General features: G+C 33.9%; 1 protein-coding gene across 1 annotated transcript; it reads left to right on the top strand.

Annotated features, from left to right (window-relative positions):
* On the top strand, window positions 5,321–9,636 carry LOC109824174 (cx9C motif-containing protein 4, mitochondrial). Its single transcript, XM_020390707.1, has 2 exons — window positions 5,321–5,547; window positions 9,294–9,636. The coding sequence occupies exons 1-2, from the start codon at window positions 5,459–5,461 to the stop codon at window positions 9,397–9,399; spliced, it is 195 nt and encodes a 64-aa protein (XP_020246296.1). The 5' UTR covers window positions 5,321–5,458; the 3' UTR covers window positions 9,400–9,636.

Genomic DNA, 13,354 nt, shown 5'->3' with positions numbered 1-13,354 from the left:
ATGCTGACGTGTTCGCGCGCTGAAGATTGTTGCCTGAAAGCCATTCTGACATTGTAAATTTTGAGAGGGAAGAAGAAGAAGAAGAAGAAGGGGAGATTTGAGGAGTTTATGGGGTTGAAGTGCAAATTTTGGATTGTGTAGGGTCTGATTTGGAGTTCCTTTTGGGGTAAATGATAGGCGGGAGAGGAAGATTAGTGACGGTGATAATGAGGATTAAGAGAGGTTTTTTTTTAAAATTAGATATTTAATTAAAAAAAGGAGATCATGTAAGCTTTTAAATATTTTTGTTATGTTTGAAATAATTAATGTTAACAACACTGGATTGATTTAATAATCTCATATAAGAGCGGGTCAAATATAGAATCCTGCTGCTTTATGAAGCACTTGTACAAAAATATGGCTTGATTGCACTTAAATACCCTATAGGTTCCTCTATTTTGTACTTATATACCCTTTCTTGTTTTCGGCAGTAGGACGAACCGTCTCCATGGATATCTTTGTTCGGAACAAAGCAATTAGAATTAGGCTCGGTCAACCGGAATGTGTATTATCCATATGGGAGATCTTTCGATTGAGAAGATCCATCGACCTAAGACGAAGAGAAAGATCTATCTATTTTCTTTAGTTATTCAGTTAAACCAATAATTAGTTATTGGAGCAGATAGCAACAACTATTTCATTGGACATGCGTATTTTTTATTTTTCGACGGATTCTCATGGTTTCATTAATGGAAATTGTTTGATGTAGTGAGTAATAGTCTCTAGTTGTTCATCGTTCAAGAATTCTGGTTAAGCAATTCATATCATCCATACATAGTGTTTTGATCTAAAATTTTAATTCTTCCATGCTTCAGCAATAGCATATTGTTGCATGGAGCTAAGGTCTAAAATATGGAATAAACAAGTGTTTCCACGACTCTACGACCTGACCAATTCTTTTCCACTTAATCCATTTTTCATGGTTACATATCTTTACGGCTAAGGAATGGAAAATCTTTCTCCTGTTACATGAATCAATTATTTCATTTCACCAGGGAAAAGCCATTTCTTTCTCAACAATGTCTTTGTCATTCAATCCAATAGCATTCCATTAGATAGGAAGAGATTTGATAAATACTGATAACTCTTGGATGGAGTATTAGAACGAAAAGATCTATTAGATAATGAACTATCAGTTCTAAGCCATTTCTGGCGATGAGGCAACAATTTGAATTCTTGCATATTCTTGATGAGCCAGCGTTTATATATAGATGTAGGAGGATTTGTTTGGGAAGTAATAAGCCCCTTTGATATCTCTTCATCTGGAAAGAATTCTCGACATGAAAACACAGAGACAAATGGCTAATTTGTAAATAGGAAAAAGAATGGATCCACTGGTCCCAAATGAATTTGCTTATTCAAAAAAAAAATCTTCTTTGGAAGATCTATCGCATGTCTAGTACTGCATGGTTCCACTCCGCAAAAAACTCTGAATCATTCTCTTAAAGCTCATTCTCTTTATGATAAATGATCTGCTTGCCCCGACATGACATGACCCAATAGGGAAATTCCAATTCAGTGGGCCTTTCGATGCAATCAAATAGATTTCCACAAGGGTGCCATATTCTAAGGAAACTCTGCAAAAACTATGTACCATTCTCATGTCTGGCCTATTCCTTGAAAGATGTTTTTACAGCACTCCAATCTACAACAATTTTCACTTCGGGTTCTGGCGAAAGAATAATCATTAAGTCCTCTCTCTAGACAACACATACAAAGAGACTTAGAGACCTACCAACAATCAAGTTTTTAGTGAACATTTGAAAGTTTGGAAGATAGATATTTTATTTATGATTAGTTTGTTTTTGTCCTATCACCCATCTATCTATTTTTTTAGTTATTCACTAGAGCAATTATAATATTAAAGTCCATCCAGGGCAAGTGTTTGGATCTATTATGACATAACAATTAGGTGTCTAACGGACCTTTTCGTGTAAAATCTTTTCCTAGTGTGACAAAGAAATTATTTCTTTTGCAACTAAGCCTAGTATATTTCTATCTGAATATAGAAGCGCCCCTATGAATCTGCTTTCATAAAACATAAAACATAATACTTTATTACAATTAAATAAATTATAATTAGAAAATTAAAAATCACAAGATCTCATTCATTGGAATTAATAAAATACATTAAAGGTATCTTTTATTAGTTCTACTCTGTAAGGTATCGATATCATTTATCCCTATAAGATACTACACAAAATAGAATGATTTTACAAGGAAGAGATATAATGAAATTATTGATTGGATCTTCTCATGCCATGATAGCAATCTATTTTACCTTTATTGATTGATCCAAAAATTCATTTTAATGAATTAACAAGTGCTTTTATTCCAAATGCCTCGTGATCTTCAATCAATTATGTGTTTCAATATAATTACCTGGAGTAAGCGCTATAGCTTGTTTTAAATACTCAACAAAGAGTTGTAATTCACTAGTTATTCTAGATGTTTGCCAAATCTGAAAAACCCGAAGGTTATTTGTATTTCTTAGAACCCACATCACCATTCAATACTTCCTAACCTAATATTGGCCAAACTACTTGGGCACCGGGTCTAATGTGAGTAGGATCACTTAGTCATGATTCATAATTGAAAAAACATGCGTTATGGAAGTACATGACACTCAGCCAAAGAAAGATAATAATATATCTTAAAGTTTTTAAAACTTGCACTTATGTGCATGTACTTATTTTGATAGCACTTATATATCCATATCCTAAAGTTTTTAAAATTTGCACTTATATGTCCTTACTTATTTTCACAACACTTATATATCCTAAATTTTTAAAATTTGCACTTAAACACCCTAAAGTTTTTTAAACTTTCACTTAACTACTCTTAGTGACACAAATTTGAGGGTATTTAAGTGTAAGTTTTAAAATCTTTAGGGTATTTAAATGAAAGTTTTAAAAACTTTGAGATATAATAGGTGCCGCCAAATATAAGTGAGGGTATATAAGTGCAATACAGTTAAAAGTATAGGGTATTTAAGTGCAATTTTTTATATGGTAGTGGACAATATTGAGTTGAGCTAGGCTACTATTAATAATATCCAACATGCGGATACTATCAACCTAATTTTAAAAATTGGAACCAAAAAATGAAAATTCTAACCGATAGATTTGATCTACTACACATGAATTAGTTAGAAATAAAATTTTAAAGTATTTTATTATCATTAAACCGTGCAAAAATATGTCATCAAAATCAACACCTTAGAATTTTCATGAAGTTGGTTAATTTTCGCCTCTTGATACATTATTCAAAACACGTAGAAATCATTTGGAATTTTGCTTCTAACTAGTTTATGTGTAGTAGATCACATCTACTAGTTTAGATCTTTATTTTTGGGTTTCGATTTTTAAAATTGGATTGATAGTATCCGTATGTTGGATACTATCAATAATAGCATAGCTCAACTCATATGATTTGAATAAATATCTCTTTACTCTCTAGTCCTAATGAAAAGAGATCTTACCAAATCACAAATATTTTGTTCTTAATAATTATCATTGAATAAAAGATCCAATATATTCGGATCACTGCGATCTCAAAACAATATAATTTAAGCAATAATTTGGTATGGATTAAACCATTTGATCTCTTTGAAGGTTTGTGTTTTATAATTGATTCCCAGTCTATTCCATTAGATGTGACCTACTCTATAAAAGTGAGGAAAAATAATATAATTTACTTTATTCACAAAGTTCAATCTCACAAGAAGTCTGAGTTGTTTAAACATATTCGCATTCGCGATAGTGATTTCTTATCTAGCTATTTTGTACAAAAAAGAAAAAGCATTTATCAAGCACAAATAGGAGAAATTTTTGACAGAGACCATTTTAGAAATAGCAAAATCGACAGGAGATATTTTAATTAGCAAAACCGATCATTTTTTTTAGCCACGTCAACACGGATGGTTTAAAATTAGTTGATTTTGCAAAATGCAATATTTGAAAATACGAGACTAGTTGCCCTGTATAGTCTAGTGTTGACTGATTAAGAGTTCTCCAAAAAAATTTGCAATACGGAACTAGTAATCTCGTGTTTTTTTCCTCTCAATATAATAGTAGAAGACTCGGTTTCACCATGAGAAGGGAATGGAGCGGAGATGTGATGTATTGTAATGAATAGTATTTGAAGAAAGATGAGATAAAATAGCATCATCTTGTGCTGCTCTGCTTCTGATGATCTAACTTTGTAACCGAGAGTCACGTGAATTTCGCTAGAAAGGGGGAGAAATTAAGAACCACAATATAATCAGCAAGACTAATTACACGGGTAGTTTTATGTATTTTCAATAATTGTATTTTACAAAATAGATTAATTTTTAGTCACCCATGTTGACGTGGTTAAAAAAATAATCAAAAATTGTTGCAAATTTAGAATAGTTTCCATCGATTTTGTTAATAAATTTCAAGAATACTCTCTTTTAAAAATTCCTCCAGCATACGTATACCAGTTCCTGTGGAACTATAGACATATCTTTTATTCTTCTATAATCCTCATATGTATTTTGCTAAGCGGTTGATCACCATCACGATTATATGTGAAGCGCTAATTTACGGTAAAGACAATAATGTTTTGGTGATCTAATTGGGTCATTGGTCACTGTATTTATCTTGTCATTGGACATTCATACTTATGTTTTAATTGCTTGGATGAACAGTCATATAATTAAATACTAATTATATTGCTTGCCACTTCTAACATTTTTTTGCCACTTAATATAAGTGATCTTGGTGACTTGGCATAAAAAAAAGTTTTGATCATGTTTTTTGGTCAATTATATAGCCCTTTGTGTAATATATTAATCATTTAAGATAATAAAAATTTGTGACATGTTAATCAACTCGTATTCCACAACTCTAATACATTTGATATTTTGTTCTTGAAAAAATTAATACGTGACATATTAAGCAAGTTGTGTTGCTTAAAAACAAATGAAATATATAATTTAAATTGACAAAAAATATATTCGAAGTGACTAGCAATATGATTAATATTTAATCATATGACTGGTCATCTATGTAATCAAAATATAGATATAAATATTCAATTACGAGATAAATATAGTGACTAATAATCCAATTAACCCCGCTTTGATGGACAAACCAAATGATTTTGGGAAGGCGGTCCCCAAAACATCCCAAAGGCGCCAACTTGGGCCGCGTTTTTGTTAAATGGGCTGCAGCCGAGGGCCCCTATACCTTTCAAAGCCCGAGTTTAGTATATAGCCTTTTTAACGAGGAAGGGTCTGAATACCCCACAAGCGAGAGAGAAATTTCCTTGATTCTATTCTCCACTGGAAACGAAAAAAAAAAAAGGAAAAAAGGAAAAAAAAATCCCATTAAACAGCAAGAAGACGCGATCTCAAAAACCCCTCGATCGAGTTTTGTTTATAGAGAGCTGGTTGATGAAGAAGGGGGAGATCAAGGAGCCATGCAAGAAGCAGGCCTGCGACATCCAAGCTTGCCTCACCAAGAACAATTTCAACCCTCAAAGGTAACAGCTTTGCTTATTTTGGCTAATTTTATTCATTAAATATGGGCGAAAATAGTTAATTCTAATGTTTAATCATTATATAGTTACTCATAGGATCAGATCGTTCTCATGAATATTGGTTACAGAAGCAAATACCGTTGATTTTCTAGTTTGACGGATGAATAGAAATCAACATACGTAGTTAAATTTAAAAAAGAAAAGATTATGATGTGGTTGATAGGGTTTGCTACTTGGAAGGCAAGATAAGTAGCTGCTGGAGCTGGGTTGTGAAAGATCATATGCAAAAGCCTATGATGATAGCTCCCATAATAATGGATAGCATGGGATTGTGATGGATGGTAGCTATGGATAAGGGATAGTGCCCAGGCTCATTTAGTTAGTTTAAATGACTTGTGATATATGTGATTGAGAGTGAGACCGAGCATGCTCGGAAACTATGGATTATACCCACTTGGATTATAATCTGCTTTTTAAAAAAGGAATTATCCGCTTTCAAACTTTACATGTTTGGCAGACGTTTGGGTATTTAAATGCAGTAAAAGTCCTCAGAAGACTAGCACCTGAGGATGCGGCGATTCCTCAAGCCTCTGCTCGGGTGATGTTGCCCGGAGAATAAAACAATGAAGTTTATACAATTATATCGGGAGACTTAGAACTCTGATGGAGAGAGAGAAAGCTGTAGAAGAGAGGTGTAGGTTTTCTTTATATTTTCCTTCTTTCTAAGCATGCTTTTTCATAGGCCTTGGGGAGCAACGTTAAAAAACTAACTCACCATTTCTTCTGAGATTCTTTGAATATCCCATGGCTCTCACGCTCACGTTTAACAAACTTTTCTTCATTTTCTTCTGTTCAAGAAAAAAAAAAAAGTAAATAAACTCAATTTTTTCTTTTGGCAATAACTATAGAAGAAAGAATCATGTAAACAAAGCAAAGAAAATGTAGGTTGGGCAACTTGACATCGTGAATTCTAAGTAGATAGCTTTCAACTTTGAACCTTCTTTAGTGATATTTATCACAATCAGAGGATATAATGGACTAGGCTTTGAATTGGGCCCCTTTACTAGATATTGACAAATTCACACATATTATGCAATCATCCATTGAGCGAGCGGATTTGGGCGATAATGGTCATGCTCACAAATACTACCTCATGAGGGTTTCTAGGAATCAGCCATTGTTCCCCAACCACCGCCTTCACGGTTCCTTACTAGGGTTACTAGTGTATATGCTAAGTCTTCCTACTGAATATGTAGTATCAAGTTTGTTTCTGATGGGCACATAAAAAAGAGATCTAATAAACTGAGAGCATCTATATTGGGACATAGGTTCACCTTCGTTCACCTTTTAGGATAATTGAAGAGTCACAAGGTATACTTAAAGATTGCCTTTTGAATAAATCAAAATTTATGAAGCATATTTTCAATTCTATGGGATAGACTCAACGAAACCTCTAAATGATATAAATATTTTCATTCCAAGAATCATATCAGTCAGATCACTTATCCAGGATTCAACACATATAACAGAAAGAAAGGAAAATTTTTTGCATTATCAGAAGCTTTTATTACATTCAACTGGAAAAAAATCACCGGTTACAAAGTCGTTTCGTTTCCGATAAATACATTATTCTTATAAATGATAAATCTATTTGATAATATGTTGAATGAAGACCGAAAATTCATAGAGTTGATCATTAATAGGTTTACTATATATCATACAATAGTTATTGAAAGAAGAGGATAAAACTCATAATAAACAAGAAATTGAAGGAATTTTGTCATTGCAGAAACTGTAGGGTTTGTTACAACTTTATATGAAAAGATTGAGTTTATTTTATTTTCTTTCTTATCCTTTTACTTATCTTATTTTTGTTTTAATTAAAAGTTATTGTAACCAAGCCTCATATTTTTCTCGCGCTTTTCGAACGGAAAAAAAGTAAAAAAGAATAATGTGAGTAAAACTTTATTAAACGTGAACGTTAGAAACGCGGCATATTGCGGAGAATCTTAGAATAAAAGGTGACATTTTTTTTAACGTTGCTCTCTTAAGGCCTTAGAAAAGGACGCTTATAAAGAAGGAAAATACAGAGAAAGTCTACGTCTCTCTTCTACAACTTTCTCTCTCCCCCTCAAAGTTCTAAGTCTCCTGATACAAAATTATGAACTTTCTTTGTTTTATTCTCTGGGTAACATCATCGGAGCATAGGATTGAGGAGTCACCGTATCCTTAGGTGCTGGTCTTCCGTAGGCTTTTAACTCTAGGAGGCGGTTTGTCATTAAAGCATGTGCGAGGTGGTGTGTTTGTTTTTTTGGCGCATTGTTTACACGACCGCACCCAGATTTTTTTCTTCTCTTCTTTTCTTGTTCTTTGCATTGTTTTTTTCTCTTTCAATTTTTTTCTAACAGCAAATGGGTGGAGTATAATCTATCATTGTTGCCAAAATGATCAAAAAAGACTTGGTGGCGGGTGAGTTAATAAATGAACTTGGGAATTTGTGAAATCATGAGTAAAATTATCTTTTACTTGGTCAAACTTCATTGATTATAATCTACAGAACATAAGCTAGCAATGGTATCCTAGCTTATGTTTTGGTTTTGAATCATAATCCAAAATAATCAACTTGTCAAACACCCAAAAGTGAATTATAATACACAGAAGTGGATTATAATCCTCTTTGACCGTTTAGCAAACATGCTCTTAGTACCTTAAGCCTCTGGATTAAAAGGATCGAACCCAATTGTGGTGGTACCATTTATGCAACTCGCAACAGCTTATTAAAGCACTTAAATGGTATGATTGCAGCATCTTTAAGTTTGCTGCCATAAGAAAAAAAGGGTTAATATTAGAAAATCCCCTTTAACTTCGGAAAATTAGCTGACAACCCCCCATAACTTTCACAATATCAAAAAACCCCTTAAGTTAAGGGTCATAAAAAACCATTTATATTTAAGCTTTTATTAGAAAACCACCCCTGACAGCGTTAGCTGTAGTTTTCTAGTTTTCCTAGGAAAAAAAGCCTTCACTCTCCACCCCCACTACCCCCCAAAAGAAATAAAAAATTTACCTACCCATTTGAAAAATGGGGTTTTCTGATATTTAGCATGTTGGGGCTTTTTTTTATACTTAGCCTTATCACGAGAAACTTTGTTTCTTGCCAATTCTTCCCATTTTGTGTCCAAAATGAGAAAATTAATGAAATGTTGAAATAAGAAGGAAGGTAAATAGAAAATGAAAAGGAGCAGATTTTTCCCCTTGATTCTCGAAGAGGGATGAACCTATAGAAGACTTGTGTCCTGAAGAATTGTGCATCTTGAATTTGCATCGACTTCTACACAGAGTAGTCCAAAATCCAGCTACAAACGAGCTGACTAACAATGCTCACATATTAACTAAAGATTTCTTTTGAAACGTAATAATATAAATGAATGGATCCGCAATGTGAAATTTAACCTGGTTGAGTCTCTTTGACTTAATTTTGAAATGCTTCCTCTATCGGTCCAAATGTTAACACCTCACTATGGAAACTGAATTTATTACTGTTCATGTGTGAGATCTCACCAACTTGACAGCATGACATTTCAGAGAAGAGCAAGTTTCAGAGAATTTATGTGTATATAGTATACCTTTGTCTTTCTATTAATTTCTTTGGCACCTAACATTCACATTTTGTTTTTTAAGCTAATGCAATAAGTAGAGTTAATTTGCATTGTAGGCTAATATGAAGTTTGATTCATTTCTTATTTCAGGTGCCTTAAAGTCATTGAACTCTTGCAGTCTTGTTGTGAGAAATGCGAGTACGAATCAACTCACTGTGCTTCTGTTTCTGGACTTCTGAAATCGAAATCTAAGTGATTCTACTCGATGCTTGACAATAGCATCAGAGTAAGAGAGAGAAGTCTTTTGTTTAGTTGAAGTCATACTGAATTCATCATTTGTTCTGTTGAAGCTGGATTGGGTTGACAAAAGTGTATAACATGAGCATTTATTTGATGTACGAGTATACGTTCCTTTATAACACACGAATACATGTACCTTTTCTCACATGGAATTTGACTTCGCGTTCTTGAATAATAAATCAGTATTTCTCAAGATGAAATATTGTCTTATGACTCATTCCTAATGTATTAATAAAGAATGCTCACGATTCCTCAGTACGTGACTCACTAACTGATCTAGTTTGTAGGCTACTTCTGATTAGCAAATACACCCTAACATTCCCTTCACAAAATGAAATATGCACATTAATTGGATCTTGAATTATATCAGAGGGATCATATATTTATCTGTAACTAGTGGTCGAAGAATTTGACTACTTTGTAGCTTTTTTAGGTTCATGATTATGCATGCTTGATGCAAATGATTCCTATGTTCTTTCATTCAGTGCACCTGTCATAAGTGAGAACTAAATAATTACAGTGTAGGACATACCTTTATTGCCCTTAAAACCCCTGGAATTATGGGTTTTACAGCTAAGGAATCAATGTGCAATATTCCTCTGTGGTATGATTGCAATGCAGGGTGTGCCTGCCTCCATTCAGTATACTATAGAAAATGGAGTGAACTTATGATTGCAGTAATCCTGATGTATGTCATTGTCTGAAGTTATGTTTACTACATGACCCAATGTGCTTTAGTATGTAAGGGATTGTCAGAAATACTTTATTGATGTTCGATCCTTTCAGGTATACCATTAGACCAGCAGAGGGGGCTGGCTAAGTTAGTAATGAAATATAGATGAAAGTGAAAGGGAGATGAGCACATAATTGGGTTAGTTTTGCATACTTTTCGAATTAAAGGGGAGAACAAAGATAATTACTTCAATCAGCTGATAGATAGAGCTTTTTTGTAGTTGATCTATCACTACAAGCAATCAGGAACTGTCAAGATTAAGTACATCATATGATTTGAAGTTAAAGTCTTGTTCTAGTATGTGTTTCAAAATCCAGAATCTCTCTTGCACCTTTCACATCCCAAGGTTACTTTTATTTAAGACCTTGCACAAAAGAGAAAACTTTGTTTGCTAGATGGATTGATAAATGAAGGATGGCACAAGTTTAATGCTGTATAAGGTGTCACATACTCATATCGTCAAATTTCATACTTCTGGCTTGGACTTCTGAGGGGTAAGAAGCTCCTCAATTATAGCTTCTCTACTTTCTGCTTTTTTGGGAATCTCCTCTCTTAAGTGTTGTTTTCATTTACACCTACTCAACTTCCATCCACATCTATGCTTTGTTTTTTCACAATCCATCACCTGTTGTTTAACAGTATTTTTCAGATTGGAAAAGTCTTGACATCAAATTCCCTTAAGGTATTGATATAGATTATCGGTTCGTGTTGCTAAATTCATGATACTATCGATTTCATGACACTCTTTATATATTTACGAGTCAAAAATACGTATGAGGAAGAAATATGCACATCAATATCCCTGTTCTAAAAAAATTCCATGTCTAGCATACTATATCGATGTCCTAGCATTGCACTTGTGTCCGTCTTTACAGGTCATAGCTTAAAACCATAGCATGAATGGATGTAACTTTCTCCTTTTTCCTTCCTGTGTTTTTCAAAGCTAAAATGCTATTTCTTATCTTAGTATTCATTTCCTTTCTTAGCATGAAGTACGAGACTGATTTTTTGCTTAATCCGAATTTTTCCTCGTCGCTTTTCAAGTCTTTGAGAAATTTATTTATATTCTTATCAATTCCCAAATTATCTCAAGGAACCTTACTTTTATTTGATGAACTTTTGGTTGATATATAGCTTTCAAGTGACCCATGGATGCGATTTTCCTTGTTTCATGTTGCTTGAAGAATAACCTTTGAAGTACTCTTATGTGACCGTATGAACAGATCTAGCTGAAATTAATCATAAATTTCCAGGCATGTTGGGCGGCGTATTTGGGAACCGTAGATGCGTTTGCACCTGAACAAAAATCTGCTCAGCTTTTCATCTGGGAATTGAAATGGGTTACAATAAGGATGGAGCAGAAGTAAACTATAGCTTTAAGGGGATGATATACGGTCGTGGTCGTAAGAATGGTCTAGGTAACAAGAATGGAGCAGAAGTGCCAGACACCAAATTATGAGAATAATATCACAAATGGTCAATAGGTATCAATAATCAGGTGAGGTTTATAAGTTGTACCTAACGCCACATTCTACATGATTATTGATGACCATGAAAACATTGGATTTGGCTCTTGGCTTATCTTCAACCATGAGAAATTCACATTCGGTTTCGTTGCTGCTCAATCTGGAGATGGTGCAACCCATCTCTGATCTTGAACTCTCTGACCTTGATTCTACTGTTCTGTCGTATTTTCCGGCGACCTCAACCTGCGCATGTCTCTTTGTTTGGCTAGCTTGGATGCTATCAGATGAGATAGGTCTATTTTCATGATTTAGGCTTGACTCCTACTGATTTTTCTAGGTGTAGGTCCGTTGTGGCAATGATGATGATTGACGATTCTTTTGAGTTTGTGGAAAGTCAGTCCAAGTAGCTCTAACCATATTTTTAGCCTACAAGGTTCCCCTTCATTAGCATTAAGAAACTTTTGGCCTCATCTTTGTGTTTCTTTTCTTTTCATGCTTTTGTGTATGTCATACCAATAATGTTCTTTCTTTATAATCTAAAAGATATGTAGGTTCTTAACATAGAGATGATCATAGTGAATGTTTAAGTTTTGCTCTATTATTCTTCTGTTTGATGCTAGAAGCAAAGACTTAGCATAGATAGGTTCTTGGCAAGGGCTTTCTAGAACACATTAATGATTCTTCAGGTGAGAACAAAAAATTGAAATAGAATATTGCAACTTGAGAAGAAGAGGTTTTAGCAAGCCAATTAGAAAATCTGAACATGTGGGTTCAATTGAGACAAACTGTGTGAAATATTTGTCAAGGTGTTGGGTAAAAATAAACTTGCAAAGCAAAGTCTAATAAGTCCAAAAAAAATTGAAACTAACTTAATATTTCAAGAACTGATAGCTTATGGGTGGAACTTCTGCATATATCCCATTAGTTTCTTCTGGATATTTCATTTCGAATTGAAGAGATGATTGCTTTCATTTCTCTTTTTATTGTCCATTTAAGAATCCCAATCGAACCAGCTTAAGATTTAGGATGGGTATTATACATCATTTAGATATATATAATTTTTTTTTATCGTGAAACTAGCTAATTTTAATATCCTGCTTAATGCTGCTCAATTTGCTATTGAATTGTCTGCAGAATCTGCAACTGGAGTTAAAAAAACTTACAACTACTACTGCTAGTCTGAAAGCCTGAAAACAAAGCATCAGGTACTTACAACCACTTTGCGAAAACTCCCTGTTTTTAATTCTATATGACTATCTATCTGTCTTCCATGTGAATAGCCTGGATTTGGATATGGAATAGTCCAACATGTGAATACGTTATCTTCCATTTTTGGACATTAGTTTGTGCTAGCAACTGGTGCACAAATGCGTTCACATTTGAACATCTCTAACTAATTGCTGAACCTGGAAGCGCCATGAATGGAGGAGGGGGTTAATTCCACACAAAACCCGCGTAGTATCGTTCTTTCGAACCAACTATACCCCTGTAGTTAATTAGTTGTTAGATAGAACCCCCCGGGGTTAAAATTTTTTTAAACCCTTTTATCCCGAAATAGACTTTACTAATATCAACCTGGGGTGAAATCTGCAAAAAAAAAAATCATGTCGTTGGGTGAAATTTTGCATTTATCGCCCGGGTGAAAAGTTTGTGAGTCGATTTGAGGGGTCTATAAGTACAAAACAGTGATACCACTACGAGTCCATGTGCAA

This window comes from Asparagus officinalis, chromosome 9, assembly GCF_001876935.1.
Source record: "Asparagus officinalis chromosome 9, Aspof.V1, whole genome shotgun sequence".
NCBI lineage: Eukaryota > Viridiplantae > Streptophyta > Magnoliopsida > Asparagales > Asparagaceae > Asparagus > Asparagus officinalis.
Note: the sequence above shows the minus strand (reverse complement) of the source record. Positions and strands in the feature narration are given on the sequence as shown.

Excerpts from the sequence above, each read along its gene's own strand:
- LOC109824174 (XM_020390707.1), top strand. The coding sequence starts at position 5,459 with ATGAAGAAGGGGGAGATCAAGGAGCCATGCAAGAAGCAGGCCTGCGAC. Across the intron at positions 5,548-9,293 it reads AACAATTTCAACCCTCAAAG|GTGCCTTAAAGTCATTGAAC; the intron begins GTAACAGCTTTG and ends TTCTTATTTCAG.